Raw genomic sequence first — 21350 nt, 5'->3', positions numbered from 1 at the left:
TCTGCCCCTCCGAGGTGAGGAGTGATTTTAATGACGATTAATGTATTTCTATTTTTACACCGTCTTACTAAGTACCAAGTTGTACATAGAGTTGAAAAATCTTAGTTCAATTTCGTTTAATAATGTTTCCTTCATAAATACCAATGTCATATGTCATTGCCATTGCCACTGATATCATTGTTATTGCCACAGTATCTCTATCTATAGTTTGTGATTGTCACACGATTCTATTTTGGGTTTTATTCGTTTGAAATATGTATTTTGAATAAAGCATAATTTAATAACTGTGTTGTTAATTCTACGAATATAAAATGCAAGAAAATGAGGTATGTCGGGCTTGTCTCACAGTTCAAGGCAATTTCTTTAACATAAACAAATTCGAAACAGCAAGATCATATGAAAGTCTCACAGGATGTCTGGTAAGTTTTCCAGTAATAGTTATTATTTTATTATTAATAATTCCAGTTACTATATTATAACAGCAGCTTTATTTATAACGCCTCTTTCGGGTTAAGCACAGGAGGCTTTATCTTTCTACTTGTCATGTATCTGCATTCTTCTTCGCTTTATCCAACCAAATTTAACCCTCTTTATGCAACTTTATCGGATAGTCGGATAAGGGTATTCTTGAGATTCCATTGGTAAAGTTATGATATATAGGTAGCGGGAGCGATGATGCGATGATTAGTGATCGCCACAATGAAATAATAATCATCTAAAAGATTTATACTGATGTACAATCTTATTTTAAAGGAGATATTAACATACATACATATAATCGCGTCATGCGTCATATCCCCTGCAGGGTTGACAGAGCCAACAGTCTTGAGACTGAAAGGCCACATTCAGCTGTTTGGCTTTCAATATAGAATTGAGATTCAAATAATGACAGGTTGCTAGCCCATCGCCTAAAAGAAGAATCCCAAGTTTATTTACTAATATATTGTGAAAATTTGAGTGACCAGTGGTTTAATACCAATAAAACTGACACTGACGAAAGTGATTAACTTAATTATTGTATTAAATATAAGATCTGACGGACAAAACTTTTATTGACAAAATTTTTAAAATATTATTTTTGTTGTTTTTAATTTATGTGTATTCAAATTTAATTTCATTATTCAAATTTTTTATATGATTTAATATGGTTAACTTAATATGATATACCTGTGTTTCAAATTGTAAAGTGTGATAATTGTAATAGGTGTAAACCGTTTTTGTCACAATAAATAAATAAATAAATAAGCTTGTCCCTTAGTCGCCTTTTACGACATCCATGGGAAAGAGATGGAGTGGTCCTATTATTTTTTCTATTGGTGCCGAGAACCACATGGAACATATATATTATAGTATTCTATTTATGGTTTCCAAAAAGTACATATAAGATATATAAGAGATCATGGTAAGTGGAAATTTGGCTCTGCCTACCCCTTTGGGAAAAAAGGTGTGATTTTATGTATGTATGTAATTTGGTTACAGCTGTCTCCGGCAGACGGGTTCCCCCAGCAGCTTTGTTCTTTCTGCCTTCGCTCGCTTCAACGGTTCTCTGAGTTCCGAGCGCGGTGTCTTAAAGTCATGGAAGTGTTGCAGCAGGCTCGGATTGAGGGGAATGCGGTGAGTTTCTTCCATACCTTTTTACAATCTTTCATCTTAGTAAGCTGAAGGCCGAGTTTGCTTGCTAACAGGGTATGGATGTGAGGTTATATTATGCTCTTTTATTTAGAAGTATTTTGCGCATTTAACCTTAATTTGCTTGACAAAAATACTGCTGTTATCTGCATTCGTACATACATAATATTGCTTACAAAGCCTAATTGCGATTGTTTAAGGATTTATAGAACTAAAAAAATAACAATTTTAAAATAAAACATAGGTCTTTCTTGTAGGCGTCTGCAACTATTTGAATCTCAATTCCATCATTAAGCCACCTAGCTGAAAGTACCCTAGCAGCCTTTTCGTCACTGTCGGCTCTGTCTACCGATATATTTATATATATATATATATATGTTTGTTTATACATGTCAGGTAACACCTCAACTACAGAACATTTCAACATACGCAGACTTGAAGCCAAGGTACGTGCGATCAGAAACCGTCATAATAGAGGTCTCTGTTCCACAACCAGAAATCATTCTGATGAACGACACGCCAGATGTAAACATGGACTGCAAAATTGAAGAGACAGAGAGTAATAACGAGGTGTCTCCTCTATCGGAGAATGATGATAATGTTGATGGCAAACCTAAGGAAAAACTCATTGATTTTAGTGAAGTATTGAATGGTAACAATACGAAAGTTAAAAATATTAAAATGGAGAAAAAGCGCGGCCGGAAACCGCGAGCGAAGAGGATAAATACAGTTGAATCTCTGAACTCCAATAACATTATCATAGAGTACGCGAAATCGGCCGGCTTCGACATCACGTTTCTGTCGCTCGCGGATCAGATCAAAGAAGTGGAGGCTAAACGTAAGGACAGAGTTGGGAACGGACAGAATTGCCCTCAGTGCGGGAAACGATTTCTGAACGCATCGTGTTTAGAACGACACGTCAAGCAGTACCACGTTTGGAAACCGGGGTATTATATATGTGATCTGTGTTCTTGTGTGTTCCCTAAAAAGAAATTGTTAAAGACGCATATAGAGTGCCACGGTTGGGTGTTCACGTGTAAATCTTGTGGTTTCAAGACGAACAATCAGAAGGTTTTAATGGGACACTGTGGTTTTCACAAGGGGCGGAAGTACACTTGCAAATATTGTTCGAAAGTGTTCGGGCGGAGTACGTCGCATTTATCTCACGTGAGACTGGTGCACGCGACTGAGTTGCCGTGGTGTCAGTATTGCGGGGAGTTCTTCGTTGGAGAACGGGGCATTAAGAAACACATGCGTATGAGTCACAACGTGGCCGAAGAGTTTCCGAGCCAGTGCGTCTGTGAGAAGAGGTTTAAAGATGACGTCGCTTTGGAGAGGCATAAACTTGTTCAAGGTATTTTAAATATGTATATGTCACCGGAAAATAAGAAGAACCGCAAGATTGTAAACTTTCTAGGAAATTCATAAACTTTCGTAGGATTCAAAACGAGAGAAGAATTGTATTATCTTACGTTCACATTTTCGCAAATTTATCAGTTAGCGACCTCTCGTGGTAAATTTATAAACTTACGGTTCATGTTATTTTTCTATATAAGCTTTTGCGAGAGACTGTGCTCCTTTGGGAGTTACCGTGATTAGTCTTTTCTTACTTCAGAAAGTTGGGTCTGTCTCTGTGCCAAATATAACCAGAATCGATCCTACAGGTTTTTGTTTATAAACAATTCTGTTGCTTCATTGACTCCCTGTTCTCTTTCAAATATTTTACGGTAAACTCTGTGAGGAGGGAATCTTGGGCCAAACGTCAATTTGAATTTTGAATTTAAAGAAAAATGTTTCCACATTAGATTCCTTCTCTCCGTCGAAGCGCGAGGTACAAAACTCTAGAATACTTTAACAGTTTGTTTTGTAGTAGGTAGGTACGAAGGTTGTTCACTATATTGCTAGGCACTTCTCTATCGCGAACAAGCAAGCCTTGAAAAGGTTTTTTCACTCACGGCCCCACGTTGGGCGCCATTTTAAGATGTGGCCGGTTGGGTTCTTTAAGTGAGTGATAAAATAAAAACTTAACATAGATTAATTAATCTGTATTCACGTTTTACTTATATATTAACGTACAGTACATATTAAACAAATTATAACAATAAAACTTGAAACGTATTACCATAATTTTTACAAATCGTCGCGGTAGCGCGCGGGAGGTCCTCTCTTTCTGGCGGTGGCGTGATGCGCCCGACTATAATTTCCATTTGTAACGTTTTTCTCAATACGAAATAAACAGTTTTTCCTTTCATCAGCCAGTATCATTCGAGAGCATGACTGCTGGTAAATATTGTTTAGTGTGCATGAGTTGTCTGACGCGGAGCCGCCCGCAGGCTGCGGCCACCCCGGCTGCGCGCAGTGCGGCGACCGGTTCCCGGCGCTGGCGCTGCTGCGGCACCACCTGGCGCAGGGCCACGTGCCGGCCGCGCGGGCGTGCGGCGCGTGCGCGGCGCGCTTCCAGTCGCGGCGCGCGCTGGCGCGGCACGCGTGCGGCGCGCCCTTCGCGTGCGCGCGCTGCGGCGAGCGCCGCGACTCGGCGCGCGCGCTCACCGACCACGTGTACCGGGAACATCATATCTTCAGTTGCGCGCTGGTGAGGTGTTGCAATTTATCTAGCGTTAGGTACGGTCGCGTTCATAATTGCAGTCATAGTTCGCAAAACTTTATAGCTTGCAGTCACCGCTGTCACTCACACATTCACACAAATAACACAATAAACAACAAGCGGTTAAGCGTTGGGTAACGCGCCATCAAGAAGAGGGTAGTGTAAAAAGTCGACCGCTCAGCGACCGTCGTCCGCTAATCAACACAGCGACACGCCACACAGCGGAGATCCATGGTGAAACAGTACGAAAATAATGGCTTCATACCGACCAGAACATTTGCGGAACAGTTCGACACATCAGTGGTTACTGTTCGTCGAGTTTGCACCGTGAGGGACTATTCCACAGACAGCCAGCAAGAAAGCCGTATTTATCCGAAATAAATAAGCAAAAACATTTAGAATTTGCTCGGCAGTATTTGGATTTTGACTGGAACACGGCGATATTTACGGACAAAAAGTTCGTTTACGTCATCGCAACACGGTAGGCTTCATTTATGGCGAAGAAATGCAACTCGGTATGAAGAAAAAAATATTGTGCCAAATATGGAGTCTGGACGCATATCTGTAAATATGTGGGGCTGGATGAGTGCTGCTGGACCTGGGGAACAGGTGTAGATAGCAGGACGCGCTACAGCTGCTCATTATGTGCAAGTGCTGCAAGAAACCATGTTACCAACTGTGCGGTGTATTTATCCGATTGATGATATGCAATATCATTTGTGCAAGACAACTACCCTGTGTATCGAGTCCATATAGTGCGTGAAAGGTTCTGCCAGTTTATATTAAAACTACTACTTAGATAGTATTTTAAGGACAGCTTCAATATCTTTTCTTTATGAAAACGAATAATTAAGCTGTAACCTTAATAACAGGAGATAGGTAAATTAGTGTAATATGCTGTATGTATACCTTTATATAATCATCAATATGTAAACAAAACTATAGGTAGGTAAACTGTTTCAATAAAATTTACTAATTTTAATTATTGAGTGTTTTATTTTGCTCCCTCTTGTTTAATATTTCTTGCTGATTTCCGTGTTTGAAGACACGGGTATCGTAATTCTTAGATATCAGTTAGTTAGTTAGTCAGTCAGTTACTTAGTTCAAATGGCACCTTGAAACATTAAAAATTGTCAGTAACAATATATTTTTTTTTTAATAGACAGAAATTCCTTGAATAACTTCGGAATCCGCTAGTAACTAGAACAAGCGAGTGTGAGCAAGCGAGATTATCTAATATATCTTAGATCTCACTTGCACAAACGAAGTAATAAAATTGCTACCCAATAACTTTCAAAGGAACCACTACCTATGTTAGGGTCGTGTGCAGACAAACTTTCAACTTTATTGAAATGACATAAGTCTGGCAGTCGCAGGCTTCCCTCTATAGGCAAATCTTATGCAAATAATGAGAGACGACGATATCTCGATCGACAATTATCGGGCCCAGTTCGGACATCGTTGATTACCCTCTCTTTCTGTTTTGTTATGTTATATGTCATAGAATAATAAACTATTTTACTTAGTAATCATTGGTATTAAAGACCGTATTCATTTGAAGGAATATTTATTCTTTTTAAATATGCATGTGTGTGTGTATCTAGTGGAACCACAATGCATGCTATTTTAACCCGTAAGAATTTTAAAACTATGACTGCAGATATGAACGCGATCGTACATATAAACCTTCAGAAAACTCTTTTAAACATTTCGAACAGGATCAAAATCCGTCCACAGTGCGAGGTTAGCTATTTAGATAGCGCGTACATATACCGAAAAAATAGTCGACCTCAATCGTCGCAAAGGGAAGATCTTCCTGCAGGCTGCTGTGATGCCTGGGGAATCACGCGACACACGATGTAGAGTCGGAGGTTGTGTATACTCGTATACTCCAATCCGTGAAATTTATTTAGGACACGCGTTGTGATTGGCTGGTGGTGTTTGACATTTAACAAGTCGCCATAGTCATTTCGCTGCTATTGGTTGAACGCGTCGTATTTTCACTGTGATTGGCGGATGATGTACGACATTAGTAAAGTCACAATGACACTGACTGATTTGACGGGTTATTAACACAGTAATCGATTTCCCACCTGTGAATCGCCCGGTCAGGTCCTAATGGAAAAAAAATCTGATTGACCTGGGTCTTGGCTTGAATGTTTATTTATTTAAGTATCCGTAAGTCCAAGATAAAAAGGGACGTCATGCGCGCACAATGAAAAGTGAAAGTTTAAAATCAGTTCAATAAATAAATATATACAGGGTGGCATTTAAAACACCTGCATCCTTTTAAACATAGACTATACCCATGCTTCTGAGCCGTTTGAGCCTATTTTTATTTAAATTAAACGTCATCAGTTTCACATTTAAAAAACCCTCAAAAACTACGTCACACGCTTTATTAAAGACCGATACTACAAAAAGAAATTAAAACTAAACATGTAAATAAATGTCTGAAAAATAAATTATTTTTCTTGTATCAAGATAAGTACAGAGTTGTCGAGATCGCTCAACTGAATGAATTGTGTCGTTGACCTCTGAATCTTACGCGTCGCTTTTCCGCCGGCCGGGGTGATATGACGTATTTAGGATCGTCGATTTTGATACTTTTATTTTTTTCGTACTTTCTAAAATATGAACCGATATTTTTCTTTTAACGTTTTTAAATATCCTTTAGATGAGTACACTTAACAGTTAAATTTATGCAGTTGAATTAAAAGTCACGGAACAAATTACCCATTATTTTTATTTATTACAAGGGTTATCCTCAAATTCCCACGAAAACAGAAAAATTAAAGATTTATTCTCTAAAATATTGTAGTGTGACAAGCGGTTCACCAGCGTCAGTTACCTGCGGCTGCATCAGCAGGGGCACGCGAGCGCGCGCTCCTCTCCCAGCGGGAAGGTCGGTCGCTTGTTCTTTTCTTCTTCCTCCTGGCTTTAGTCCCGGTTGTGGCTCAACACTCTCGGGAAAACCCGGAGTACGTCCTTGACCATGGCTCTTGGATTGTGTAACGTTAAAAGTACAAACTCATACATACATGTAATCATGTCTATATCCCTGACTGCGTACACAGAGTTAACAGTCTTGAAAGCACTGAAAGGCCGCGTAAACTGTATGGCTTTATGATCCAAAAAGTGACCGGTTGCTAACCCGTCGCCTAAAAGAAAAATCTTCAGTCTATTAGACTCCCTCTTAGTTTACGAATTCTATGGGAAAGATATGGTATATTGGTGCTATTCTAAAGCGTCGTGAACCACACGGCGATTCGAACTCAAACTGTTAAAATCGGTTTCACTCCGCAGAGTAACGGGTTCGAAAACACCAAAATATCTGAATCAGACGAAAAAACGGCCAACTGCGTGAAGAAGCCCGTGATTTTCAAGTGGCGGGCCGCGGGCGAAGGCGCGGACGCGATAGAGAAACTACAAGAACGTGTGACCGAGTGGAAGAAAATGGCGCTTATATGCGAGGTCTGCGGGAAAGGATTTCCGGTTAGTCAATATCAGTAGCTTTTGCATTGATTTGTCTGCTTAACCCTTAAATGGATGATTTTTTTTTCACGTTTTAAAAAAATATATTTGTGTAAAAGACGTGTATTACTGTTTAGGAAAAATGAGTAAAAAAATCTAGACATGAATTTACTATACTTTTTTTGCAATAATATGAGTGTTGTTTATAAACTACATTGCGCATTCATTGATGTTTTGCAAGTATGGATAAAATAAGAGTGGATATTGTTTTTGAAATGTATTTATTTATTCTTCATTATGATATTTATAAAAACAATTGCTTTTTTTTCGTATCACATAAAGACACACGACATTTTTGGCACATTTTAAATGTAAAGCCTGAACATTTCGGGAATTTGCACCTCTGCTGCTTATCCAGCCAAACTGCCCAATGACATGTCTGATCTAATCTGACGTCTTTCAAAGGAATTGCTTGAGCTGGTCCACGGAACTTCTTCATTACAAGTTCTCTTTGTATTGTGCTCCTACTTGGTCGACCATGTTTAGCGCCATTTGCAGGTAGACCCAATTTGCAGAGGGTTTCAGCAAGTTCTAGCCTGAATGTACCCAAATTGAGAAGTTGATCATTTCCTTTCATATTATTTACCTTCTTGAACATAACCCATGAATTTATAACTGCGAGGTCCAGGAAATGATAAAATAAGCGGATCGTCCACTTGCGGCTCTTGATTGTGATGTGATAACGACCTATAAATGAGTCTAATAAGTCCACGCCTCCCATGTGGGCATTGTACTCCTTGATTACTTTGGGGCATGGAATAGCAACTCTCTCTTTCTTCGATTTATCAAAGCGTGTGACTGTGGTTGCTGGTTCTGCTCCTACGTAAGTGGAAAGAAGGTTAACGGGCTTGTTATCTTTCCACACAACAGCACTTACGTCAATATCATCCACAGTCGCCACGTTTTCCTCATAGAATCCTTTGGCTACGTTTCTTTTTCATTATAGTGTTTTTTTTCAGGCAATTTGCAGTTTCTCAATCGGTTTACTCTTACTGTTCCCAGTGAGAAAATTCCTTCTGTGAGAAAATGCTTCCGGTATCTGAGTTGCTCCCCTAAAAATAAGGCTGTCTTCAGCAGTAACAAGATTCCGTTTTCGCCAAACCAGAGGTCGTTTAGAAATCCCTTGTGATCTACTCTGGGGTGCTGCTTCTTCGGCTTCCAAAATAGGAGGGTCTGGCATATTTTCATTGTTGTCGATGACAAGAGGAGGATCAGCATCCTCTTTATCAGACTGGGCATTCTCACCTTCATCACTATTTTCAAGGTCTCGAAGAACATCTCGAGCTGTTTGATAATAGTGACCTTCATCCTCTACTTCGGAGTCTGACCCGTCTAAGCCGTCTTCTGAAACTTCAAGAGTTTCTAAATACTTTGTAATTTCGCTTTCTAGTAATCGCGGCATGCTGAAAAGCAAAATAAAAATCCTTCACCAATCATGCGTTTATTTAGCAGGCAATGCGCATTGTAGTTTTCCTACAACATACCATATTTCGCCTTATTCAACAGTAGCAACAAATTATTTTCAATGTTTTACAACATAAACATGCAATTGAAGATATAATCAAGCAAATAAAAATATGTTTTATACTTACATTATATTTTATCAAAGTCCGAACACAGCTACAAAACTTAGTTTCGCGCCACTAGAAAATTTTTCTTCAAAGTGACATTTTTACTAAAACTATGCAGGAGTCGTGGCAAATGGAAAGATGTAGTCTGCACTTACTTCTCCGGGAAAGAGGCGTGATTTTATGCATCACCAAAATATCCTGGATTTCTGTTTGGACGCCATACTTTTCTGTGTTTGAGCGCCGATGTATCCTGGGTTTGGGCGGCCGGCTATGTTGGGATAAACATCAAACTATCCTAGGCTTAAGCGCCAATCTGTACAGGGTTTAGGCGCAATTCTATACCGGGTTTGGGCATCAAACTGACTTACAAGAAATAGTTTAAACCCGTAATGTTCTGTATGTTTACAGAACAGCACAAGGTTGGCGCTGCACCAGCGGCAACACACCGGCGAGAACCGGTTCTCGTGCTCCTTCTGTGACAAGGGCTTCAAGCAGAAGACCTCCTTGCAGGTCAGTGACGTCACAGGAAAGGGATCAGCAAGCAGCAATAAATAATTAAAATATACCAGTCAATACAATAAATATAAACAAAAATTGTATTGTGCGTAGAATCACGAACGCGTCCACACCGGCGAGCGGCCGCACGGCTGCACGTTCTGCCCCAAGACGTTCCGCACTTACCCCGCTCTTAAACGACATTTGTTGGTGAGTGTCATACTTACTCGTACATACACAGACAATACTAACGCTATCATTTCAATACTTACTATATCATCTATGTAAACAAATATTATAAAAGTAATATACGCCTATTACACTATCGAATAATGTAGCATTCTAATGGTGAAAGAATTTTTGAAATCGATTGAGTAGTTAAACAAAAAAAATACAAATCTTTTCTCTTTGTTATTGGTGTGGATGACTATGGCAATAAAATTAAAATTGGAAATTCGTTTAATGTATTTAATGATGTGTATTTTATCATATAATTAAGTATATTACAAACATATTGTCAGATCCACTCCGGCGAACGCAAGCACGTGTGCGCGATGTGCGACAAGACTTTCCAGACGTCCACCTGCGTGAAGATGCACATCAAGACTGTTCATCTCCACATGCCGTGGCCCGCCAGGAACAGAAAGAGACGGGCCAAGAATAGCGGGGACGCACCAGCGGGATACATAGACAGGGGGTAAAATAGCGGGGACGCACCAGCGGGATACATAGAGAGGGGGTAAAATAGCGGGGACGCACCAGCGGGATACATAGAGAGGGGGTAAAATAGCGGGGACGCACCAGCGGGATACATAGAGAGGGGGTAAAATAGCGGGGACGCACCAGCGGGATACATAGAGAGGGGGTAAAATAGCGGGGACGCACCAGCGGGATACATAGAGAGGGGGTAAAATTGCGGGGACGCACCAGCGGTATACATAGAGAGGGGGTAAAATTGCGGGGTCGCACCAGCGGTATACATAGAGAGGGGGTAAAATTGCGGGGTCGCACCAGCGGGATACATAGAGAGGGGGTAAAATAGCGGGGACGCACCAGCGGGATACATAGAGAGGGGGTAAAATTGCGGGGACGCACCAGCGGGATACATAGAGAGGGGGTAAAATAGCGGGGACGCACCAGCGGGATACATAGAGAGGGGGTAAAATTGCGGGGTCGCACCAGCGGGATACATAGAGAGGGGGTAAAATAGCGGGGACGCACCAGCGGGATACATAGAGAGGGGGTAAAATTGCGGGGACGCACCAGCGGTATACATAGAGAGGGGGTAAAATTGCGGGGTCGCACCAGCGGTATACATAGAGAGGGGGTAAAATTGCGGGGTCGCACCAGCGGGATACATAGAGAGGGGGTAAAATAGCGGGGACGCACCAGCGGGATACATAGAGAGGGGGTAAAATAGCGGGGACGCACCAGCGGTATACATAGAGAGGGGGTAAAATAGCGGGGACGCACCAGCGGGATACATAGAGAGGGGGTAAAATAGCGGGGACGCACCAGCGGTATACATAGAGAGGGGGTAAAATAGCGGGGACGCACCAGCGGTATACATAGAGAGGGGGTAAAATAGCGGGGACGCACCAGCGGTATACATAGAGAGGGGGTAAAATAGCGGGGACGCACCAGCGGGGGATAGACCGCGACAAGCTACATACACTATTTACTTTATTCCCTAAGAGGAATAGATATTAGGAATGGAACGTCTCGTAGTAAATACGTACGTGAAATCCCCCCTAGATATAGGAAGAGACTGGACACAGACTCGGGGTCGTGGGGATAGAAAGTGGTGCGAGTAGCAATGACGGCACCTCACGTAATACAAGTTTTTGCAACAGCAGGATTTCATTGATTTTTGTGTGATTCGGATGGTTTAGATGTGTAGCATAATATATTTAAAAGTTAATGAAAAAGTAAAAGTACGACTTAAATGGTATGGCCACGTACTGAGGCGCAGTGGGGCCATGTGGTGCAAGTCGCCTTGGACCTCCCGGAAGCTGAAAGGAGACGAGGCCGCCCGCCAGTGACCTGGTGGCCAAGCAACGACAGAGACCTCCAGAAAGCCCAAGTTCCTGATGTGATAACCCAGGACAGATTAACCTGGCGCAAATTAGTGAGGAGACCCGACCCCTAATAATGGGATCAGGGTTGGACAAAGAAGAATGAATAAGTAAAAGTATGACATATGAAACGTGGTTTTATTCTAATCATAATTCCCAGAATGCCTCTTTTAATCTTCTCCTCACCTCTCCAGAGCCCAGAATACACCTGTGACCAAAATCTTGGAGTGTGTAAGTCTTTCAGGAAGCGACTCCCGCCTTGTCCCCGCAACAAAAATCTGATTTTTGACATTTTCTGTCGACAACTTGTTTCGCTTATTCGACGTAAAAAGTGGTATACAAACAATTTTTTCCCAACCATCTATGGGGGCAGTACAAACTTGAGCTGCTTTCGTATAGCAACACTTATTTGATTATGTCATAAAATTAGCCTAATGAGTTGATTTATAAGATTTAAAATTACACAGTGAAAAGTTAGATAATAATATCATTGGTCAAGAATACCCGAAACCGTCGATCTTGCACGAAGAGATTTATGAATGTGGATGAAGCGATAGAAGTGTGCAGTGATCGTGGCAAGTGGAAAGATGTAGTCTCTGCCTATTCCCGGGGAGAGAGACTAGATTGTATGTTGTTCTAGATAACGATGACCTCACTCACATCAAAGCACAAATACCACGATACCCGCAGTCAAATACGATAATGATAAAATAGTCGCCAAAGACAACACTCTCATTGTACCAAAATATCAAAAATCCTTGGCGGCTCATTAAGTATCGTAACATTTGGTTGACCGATGCGATTTCTTACGACAATCGATTTAAGAACATTTTATCGATTTTATTTTCGCCTCAATTCACTTACCTGTTTATAATATAAGATGAACAACGCTTTTAGGAACTCTAAGAAATAATAAACTTGATCTTTGATTTAATTAATTTTTATTGCAACGTCCACTGTGGCAGTTAATTAAATTGCACTATTGTGTGTAAAATATTTACAAATCTTTAATATTTTAATTCTTATATAGAATTTAGATCCACTGACACTTCAAATTTGTACGACTGTGACACATCACATCCGTGGACACACAAAACACCCAAATAACGGCGAACTGGAGGAATCAGGAAAATAAATTTTCCTCCGTTTACAACGCACTGCTATTGCTAAAGGATTTAACCTATTCGATCATGTAAGGGTAAGTAAATTATAAACCAAAAGTTCTCATTTAGGAGCTATAAAAATTTGTTCAAATGATTATTCAAACGGGATTAAATAGTCATTTGGGCTGGACCATTTATGGTCCTTCGAGCCAGATAGAAATGGTCCTTCGCGCCGGATTCAAATAGTCGTTCCTTCGAGCAAGATTAAAATGGTCCTTCTAGCCCGCTTGAAATGGTCATTCGAGCCCGCTTGAAATGGTCCTTCGAGCCCGGTTGAAATGGTCCTTCGAGCCCGCTTGAAATGGTCCTTCGAGCCCGCTTGAAATGGTCCTTCGACCAGGCAGGATACACTTATGTAAGTGAATGTTTTCACTCGTTTTTTACCCTCGGTTTCCTTATCCTTGGCGGCATAGGGATCTTCATATGAACGGTCTTAATGTGAGCTTTTACGCAAGACGAGGTTTGGAAAGCTTTTTGACAGATCTCGCAGATGTGTTTACGTAGGCCTGAGTGTACCTAAAAAGGGGAAAAAATGAATGCTAATGACTTCTTCCTCATGGCATTTTCTTTTGAAATCCAGATTTTAGTTCAATTAACTATAGAACAAATATACAGATTTTCTCAATTAACTACAGATGGCGTTGAAATACTTCTAAATTGCGTCATCACAATTCTTACCAAGTGATGCCTTTTGAAGTTGACAGCAGTTTTGAACGCTTTCGGACAAAACGTGCACTTGTACGGACGCTCGCCAGTGTGCACGCGCATATGATTCTGAAAATTAATTCATACTAATAATATTTATGTGAAAAGGTTTGTACATCTTTTACGTCAAAATTACTGAACCGATCTCCATGAAATGAAAAAAAAAGGACACAGGGTACTTTTCGCACAACAGTTAGTAAAAATTTGGGTATTGGTGCTCGAATTACTGATTCGGCAAGGTTCCCCTGCAAAGGTTGCGGAGGTCAGACGGGAGTCGTGTTAAAACCTGACTCACCCAATCCATGGTGAAAGGCACATCCCCGGGCTCCTCTTCAGGGTGGTGAGGATGCAACCGGGACTAAAGCCAGGAGGAAGAAGTGAGTACTCGTAATATAATTCTCACCTCTAACAACACGGGCACGTTGAACTTCTTCGGGCAGAACGAGCACGAGAGCAGCCCCTCGCCGGAGTGCAGGCGCTGGTGGTACTTCAGCAGCGCCACAGTCTGGAATATTTGACTAGGTTAGATGAACATACTGATCCGTATCAGAACATTTGAATAGTTAATGTTGGTCAACTTCCCTCTTGCATTCACACAATTTGTGTAATGACATCGTAATTTGATAGTATTAATTTTCTAGTTTTGTGCCGAGTGATTTCCGGCACTTTGGAATAGGGCCACTCCATTTATTTTCCAAACGGATATATTAAAAAGCGACGAAGGGATGGACTTATAAACTTGGACTTCTTCTTGTGATGGCGATGGACGAGCAGCCTGTCACTATGAGATACTCAAATCCATAACAAAGCCACACGGCTGAACCGTGACCTTTCAGTTTTCAGCTCTGACAGTATTACAGCCTCTCACCTTAATTGTTTCTAAGAACAAAGTACACACAACAGCTGTAAAACACCGAGATACCAATAGAAGCGGCTCACCGCGAACGATTTCCCGCACACCTCGCAGATGGCGTGGCGCTCGCCGGCGCCGCGGCCGCCGCGCTCGGTCACGCGGCGCTCCGACACGGTCCAGCGCCGCGCGCCCTCCGCCGCGCGCGCGCGCCGCGCCCGGGCGGACTGGCCGAGATAGGGGTGTGAAAAAATTATTGATTACTAGAGGCCGCCCGCGACTCCGTCCGCATGGAAACCCTATCAATCCCGCGGGAACTCTGGGATAAAAAGTAGCCTATGTGTTATTCTGGGTCTTCAGCTACCTACATACCAAATTTCATGGTAATCGGTTCAGTAGTTTTTGCGTGAAAGAGTAACAAACATCCATACAAACTTTCGCCTTTATAATAGTAGTAGGATGGAAATAATCGATTAAAAATCGATTGTTTTAAAGTAAAAATCGATTTTAATAGGCGATTTTTTTTAATTAATAGTCGATAAAAAAGAATTTGTCGCGCGGTTCCCCAGGCGTCACTCCAGCCTGCTGGAAGATCTCTTTGGTGGCAGTCGAGCACGGAATCATCGCTTCCAATACAGGCTGATATTCACAAATTTCGCACAGATCAATAAATATAACATTATAGCGGTGCGAGATTGAGAAGTAAAAGCCAACTACGGGATAACAACTTTACTTCGGTAACTTATAAAAGGAAAATACAAAACTCGCTCGCTAATAAGAAGTGCATACCGCGCCGGTCCGCGCGTTGTTTAAAGACTGACTTGTTCAATGAGGCGCACGGGCGCTGGGAACGGCGTGGTATGGACGAGGGGGCGGAGAGTGACGCGATGTCTCCCCGGAAGAGCCTACAATGTTGCCCGCTATATCATGGAACAAATACAGTTCAGACTTCGGCGTAACACTGGCAACTTTTCCCCTAAATTTTCGACGGGAAATTCAGTCCTGTGCCTAAAGCTAATTAAAAAATAAAACTTACCGGCAGCGAACACTTCTTGTCGTGGTGTCCGCGCGAGTAGTGGTCGCGGAAGTAGTACACGCTCGTGAACACCTTGTCGCACTGCGCACACGCATACAAACAAACAATTTATCACTAGGTAGGGTATAAGCACAAAGAACTTGAAGCTTGCGTTAATTATACATACATACACATGGTCACGTCTCTATCCCTCGCGGGGTAGACAGAGCCAATAGTCTTGAAAAGACTGAATGGCCACGTTCAGCTATTATATTTTGTTTACTATATCCTATCTTAAAGCCAAACAGCTGAACGTGGCGTATCAGTCTTCACAAGACTGTAGGCTCTGTCTACCCCGCAAGGGATATAGACGTGATTATATGTATGTATTTTGTTTACAACTAAAAATGTGAAATAATAAACTATAAACCTAACGCCTTAACATACCTTGTCGGCCTCTGTGGCGCAGTGGTAGTACGCTTGTCTGTGACACCGGAGGACCCGGGTTCGAATCCCGGCCAGAGTATGATGAGAAACGAACTTTCTCTGATTAACCTGGGTCTTGGATGTTTATCTATATAAGTATTTATTATTAAATATAGTATCATTGAGTTAGTATCTCGTAACACAAGTTTAGAACTTAGTTCGAGGTTAACTCAACCAGTGTAATTTGTAAAAAAAAAAAAAAACGAAAACGAAACGAATTATGACACAAAATTTAGTCAAATGCAAACAGTAGATAAATAAACCTAACGCCTTAACACACCTCGTCGCAACGGAACGCGTCGGAGGCGGGGTGGCGCTCCGCCTCGTGCGCGGCGAGCTCGGGCTCCGCCGCGAAGTGCTCGCCGCACTGCACGCACGCCGCGCCCGCGCCGCACGCCGCCGCGTGGCTGCGGAGTTGAACACCGTCGGTGAAAGTGTTTTAAGCTTAGTGTGTACCTACTCTTATATAATATAGGACTGTCATGTACATAATGTATAAAAGTCCCTAAATAAAGACCGTCAGTGCGCTTGTCAAACTTGATATGTGCATTTTACACGATTTTTATGTGCCGTGTGGTTCCCGGCACCAATACAAAAAAGAATACTAGAACCACTCCATTTCTTTCCCATGGATGACGTAAAAGGCGACTAAGGAATAGGCGCACAAACTTGGGATTCTTTTTTAAGCGATATGCTAGCAACCTGTCAATATTCGAATCTCAATTCTATCATTAAGCCAAATAGCTGAACGTGGTCATTCAATCTTTTAAAGACTGTTGGCTCTGTCTACCCCGTAAGGGACATAGACGTGACCATATGTATGTATGTATAAACTTAAAGAGCATTTCCTTAGTTCCCTTTAAAATGTATATTGTCATTACCATAATTAAAAAGCGACCAAATAATAAATAACATATGTATTTGTCCAATTCTTTTGTTTCGCTATGTAAGCATAATACTTACTTAATGTTTTGTAAGATCTTTCATACAATAATAAAAAAAATCACGTCTATATCCCTTGCGGGGTAGACAGAGCCAACAGTCTTGTAAAGACTGATAAGTAGAATACAATAGATTTATTTTCAAAATTGGACACAAGGTGTCACTTGTTGACGTCACATCACTTAAATCTAATTATAACTACTACCGCTTCCGAAGCGCGTGTGTAGAAGAAGCGGCGGAACAAACTACACTGTAGTGCACGCATACATACATATAATCATGTCTATATTTATTGCGGTGTAGACAGAGTCAACAGCCTTGAAAATAACGAAAGGCCACGACGTTATGGCTTTTAGAATTGAGATTCAAATAGTGTCGCCTACGAGAAGAATCCCAAGTTTATTAGCCTATCCCTTAGTTGCTTTTACAACATCCGTGGAAAAGAGATGGAGTGTTCCTATTCGTACATACATACATACATACATAAAATCACACCTTCCCGGAGGGGTAGGCAGAGACAACCTCTTTCCAGTTGCCACGATCTCTGCACACTTCCTTCGCTTCATCCACATTCATAACAAGGAATCCAATCCAATTCGCAAGTGCCGGAAACCACACGGCACAACTCTTTACAAGGGACAAAGACTTGATAATGTGTATAGATAATATGTATGTATGTCAGTATGTATGTGTATCGTGTGGTAGATAATATAAATGTCAGTATGTATGTGTATCGTGTGGTACATACCGCTGCAACGCGGCGGTGCTGTGGAATCGAACGCCGCACTCCGCGCAGTCCGCCGTGAGGGGCTGCTCGCCGCTGCCGTGGACTGACACACATATACATTATAATTTACATACATACATACATATGGTCACGTCTATATCCCTTGCGGGGTAGACAGAGCCAACAGTCTTTAAAAGACTGATCGGCCACGTTCAGCTTTTTGGATTAATGATATAATTGAGATATAAATAGAGACAGGTTGCTAGCCCATCGCCTAAAAAAAGAATCTCAAGTTTGTAAACCTATCCCTTAGTCGCCTTTTACGACATCCATGGGAAAGAGATGGAGTGGTCCTATTCTTTTTTGTATTGGTGCCGGGAACCACACGGCACTATAATTTTAACAAATAAATGTTTTTTTGTAATATCTTCATTGCACAGAAATTAACCCAGTTTCAAGAAATAGTACATTGTTACAAAATAAATAAATCACTTGCCATGGCGGACTTGTCCCATGAAGGGATCTGTTCCAGTCAACCGGTAAATATATTAAGTTATATTGCAAGTGTTTGTATAAATATTTTTTTTAATAAAACCTAATCTATTACTGGCAAATTCGAATAAAAAAATCGTTGCCCACTGTTTATCAAGACTTGCATTGTAAATAGGCATTTCTACATATAATTTCTTACAGCTATCTATACTTATTTCCCCCCAGTATAATTCCTGTCAAAATAAAAAACCTGTTTGACGTAGGATATTTTTTCTACATTCATACCAAATTTCATCAAAATCGATCAGGTTGTTAGTGAAAATTTTATAGACGGACAGACAGACTTCCGTTTTTATACATACATACATAAAATCACGCCTCTTTCCCGGAGGTGTAGGCAGAGACTACCTCTTGCCACTTGCCACGATCTCTGCATACTCCTTTCGCTTCATCCACATTCATAACTCTCTTCATGCAATCTCGTCGTTTTCGGGTACTCTTGACCTGATCGTACGCCAAGACGTCCTTAATTAGATCATAAAACATACAGATATACATACATAAAATCACGTCCCCAGTGGGGTAGGCAGAGACTACCTCTTTCCACTCGCCACGATCTCTGCACACTTCCTTCGCTTCATCCTTCATCATAAAGATATGTAACAAGTTTGATATAAATTAATAATAAATACCTTGAAAGTATGTAAAGGAAGTATGCAGAGATCGTGGCAAGTGGAAAGAGGTAGTCTCTGCCTACCCCTCCGGGAAAGAGGCGTGATTTTATGTATGTATGTAATAAATACCTTGCACCAAATGGTACTTGAGCAACTGCAGACTGGCGAAGGCGTCCCCGCACCGCACGCAGCTGCACAGGCCGCACCTCCTCGGCCGGCGGTGGCGGGCCAGCGCCTGCTCGCTCAGGAAGCGTGTCCCGCAGTCCGCGCACACGCACTTGGGGGCCTCGACGTTCTTGTGAGCCAATTTCTTATGCGTCTGCACGCCTTTCTCACCAATAAACGATTCCCCACAAATCTCGCACCAGGGCAACTCCGCCGCGTGCTTCAATCTGGTGTGGGACAGGCAGCTGGTCAGTTTCGGGAAAGTTTGCTCGCAGTACTGACAGCTAAATTTGGTGCCTCGATGCCAGGCGTGGTGTCTCCGCACGCACGCTTCGCCTTTGGCCACAAAATCGCAGTTCCGACAGCAATATTTTTCTCTGTGTATGCGCAAATGAGAATTCAATCTCCTCCGATCTTTGAAGCGGCAGAAACAGATGTCGCACTGCAGCGCGCCCACGGACGGGTCGTGAAACGACTTGTAATGCCCGTTGATTTCTTCCTCGCCCTTCACATTTTTACCGCAATGTTCGCACTTCCTGTACCCGGCTCGGGTGCATCTTATCTTCTTATTCATGCGTTCAGCTACCTCGGCTAATTGTTCATCTTTACTTAGAAATATAACATCGAAGTCATGCATATCAGCAATTTTGACCAAATCGTCGGCGGATTTGGTTTTGCGACCAAACTCTTTTTTAACTATTTGTTTTTTTATTTTTTTCTTCTTAATTTTCTCTCGTTTAGGCTTAAGAATCGGGTCGATTATGACTAGATTTTCTTCAGCGTCAGTGTTTGGCTCTTTGTCGTCATAAACTTCGTCAATATCGTTCTTAATAAAGATGAAGTCTTGAGGCTCTATAGCGGCCTCTTGTAAATCTTCCAAAAGCTCGTTATCCTCAAGTTTGACGTCGGGTTGCTCAGACCAGTCGATGTAGGAGAGACATTTGGTTCGAGTGTATTTTGGCTTGTAATGATACCGACTCAATTCTTGCAGCCAATCTTTTGTGAGCTAGAAGTCATTTAATTAAATTTTATTGAATTACGTAAGACACTGGTCGGTTGGACAATGACTTAGACAGGTTGCCGGTAGGACACGATGTAGAGTGACAGGCAAAATATAAGAATGGAAAAGATTTGACAGATTATCAAAAAAATACAAGCAAGAAACAAATAATAGAATGAAGTTTAGGAATTGTAATGATAATATGAATAATTGAAGGCTTATTTATTTTATTGATTACTTGAAAAATAAATGATATTTGAATTATTTTTAGAATTAAAATATAGAGTGTGCAAACAAACTCACATATTTCCCCTGGGTGGCTGCGGTGACAAACGCATCGTGAACTTTGTGACAGCTTTCCCGGAACTGCGAAAACTTCAGGAGCAGAGCTTTGCAGATTACGCACAAATACTGAGAAAAGTGGTCTTGTAACTGAAAATTAAATATTTTTTATTATTCATTTATTGAATCATGATTTGCTGCAATTTGGACTTTCAATTGATTTTTTTCATAATTGTGAATATGTCTAAACTACACCTAAAAGAAAAATCCCAAATTTATAAGCCTATCCCTTAGTCTCCTATAACCTAATTGGAAAAAGAGTAAAAAGTTATACATATACCTACATTGAAACTTCCAGATTTATAACATTTTGTATAATGAATGTGGATGAAGCAAAAGAAGTATGCAAGGAAAAAATCTTTCTAATATAGAATAATTATATTTTCTTATCTTAATTAAGATTCCATGCTCATTCATTAAATTACAAAAGAATAGTTATATTGATTTTTTAGAAGCTATAGAAACAGATATACGAAAAAGTATTATAAAAAAGGCTTAAACTGAAGATTTATGAAGGTACTTTGATATTGATGTATTAAAAATATAATACGACGTTAGAAAATTTGCTAAACCCAATAATACATACCGAAATTCCTAATAATTGTACATATTTCTCGGCCAAATTATTTTCGTGGATGTTCAGTAATTTAACGTCCGTAGCGAAACAACCTCTGCACACGAGAGGTGCATCTTTATTTGGCCACATGTTAACGTAAATTTATATTTATTTTCACTCATAAATTCAGCACCAAAATAATGTTAAAATAAAAATCAATAAACACAACACAACAACAGGATCAGATTTTTATATAAACAATAGATATGTCAGACATTGTCATAAATGTCACACACAAGGCAAAAGTAGCAAAGAAGTACTGCT

General features: G+C 41.0%; 2 protein-coding genes across 2 annotated transcripts; one reads left to right on the top strand and one right to left on the bottom strand.

Moving 5' to 3' along the window:
• The first annotated feature begins 200 nt into the window (after positions 1–200).
• Positions 201–10676, top strand: LOC106139913 (oocyte zinc finger protein XlCOF28-like). Its single transcript, XM_060952350.1, has 9 exons — positions 201–419; positions 1480–1614; positions 2026–2983; positions 3963–4222; positions 7056–7139; positions 7541–7729; positions 9748–9849; positions 9949–10044; positions 10356–10676. The coding sequence occupies exons 1-9, from the start codon at positions 312–314 to the stop codon at positions 10533–10535; spliced, it is 2112 nt and encodes a 703-aa protein (XP_060808333.1). The 5' UTR covers positions 201–311; the 3' UTR covers positions 10536–10676.
• Positions 10677–12837: 2161 nt separating this feature from the next.
• LOC106142739 (zinc finger protein 879) lies at positions 12838–21271 on the bottom strand. The gene is made up of 10 exons (XM_013344610.2): positions 21057–21271; positions 20432–20560; positions 19093–20134; positions 17819–17900; positions 16409–16535; positions 15664–15744; positions 14717–14854; positions 14181–14282; positions 13751–13846; positions 12838–13588 (listed from the first exon to the last, which is right to left on the bottom strand). Exons 1-10 carry the CDS (start codon positions 21174–21176, stop codon positions 13442–13444), a joined length of 2064 nt encoding a protein of 687 aa, XP_013200064.2. The 5' UTR covers positions 21177–21271; the 3' UTR covers positions 12838–13441.
• Positions 21272–21350: the final 79 nt, after the last annotated feature.

The sequence above is a fragment of the Amyelois transitella genome, chromosome 28, assembly GCF_032362555.1.
Source record: "Amyelois transitella isolate CPQ chromosome 28, ilAmyTran1.1, whole genome shotgun sequence".
Classification (NCBI taxonomy): domain Eukaryota; kingdom Metazoa; phylum Arthropoda; class Insecta; order Lepidoptera; family Pyralidae; genus Amyelois; species Amyelois transitella.
Note: the sequence above shows the minus strand (reverse complement) of the source record. Positions and strands in the feature narration are given on the sequence as shown.

What these genes read in the sequence shown, in the direction of transcription:
- LOC106142739 (XM_013344610.2), bottom strand. Translation starts at nt 21,176, where the DNA reads ATGTGGCCAAATAAAGATGCACCTCTCGTGTGCAGAGGTTGTTTCGCT. An exon ending in AGCACCGCCGCGTTGCAGCG is followed by an intron (nt 16,536 to 17,818) that starts GTATGTACCACA and finishes TCAACTCCGCAG; the next exon opens with CCACGCGGCGGCGTGCGGCG. An exon ending in ACTTCAAAAGGCATCACTTG is followed by an intron (nt 13,589 to 13,750) that starts GTAAGAATTGTG and finishes TCCCCTTTTTAG; the next exon opens with GTACACTCAGGCCTACGTAA.
- LOC106139913 (XM_060952350.1), top strand. Translation starts at nt 312, where the DNA reads ATGCAAGAAAATGAGGTATGTCGGGCTTGTCTCACAGTTCAAGGCAAT. An exon ending in GAGGCATAAACTTGTTCAAG is followed by an intron (nt 2,984 to 3,962) that starts GTATTTTAAATA and finishes AGCCGCCCGCAG; the next exon opens with GCTGCGGCCACCCCGGCTGC. An exon ending in GCTCCTCTCCCAGCGGGAAG is followed by an intron (nt 7,140 to 7,540) that starts GTCGGTCGCTTG and finishes TTCACTCCGCAG; the next exon opens with AGTAACGGGTTCGAAAACAC.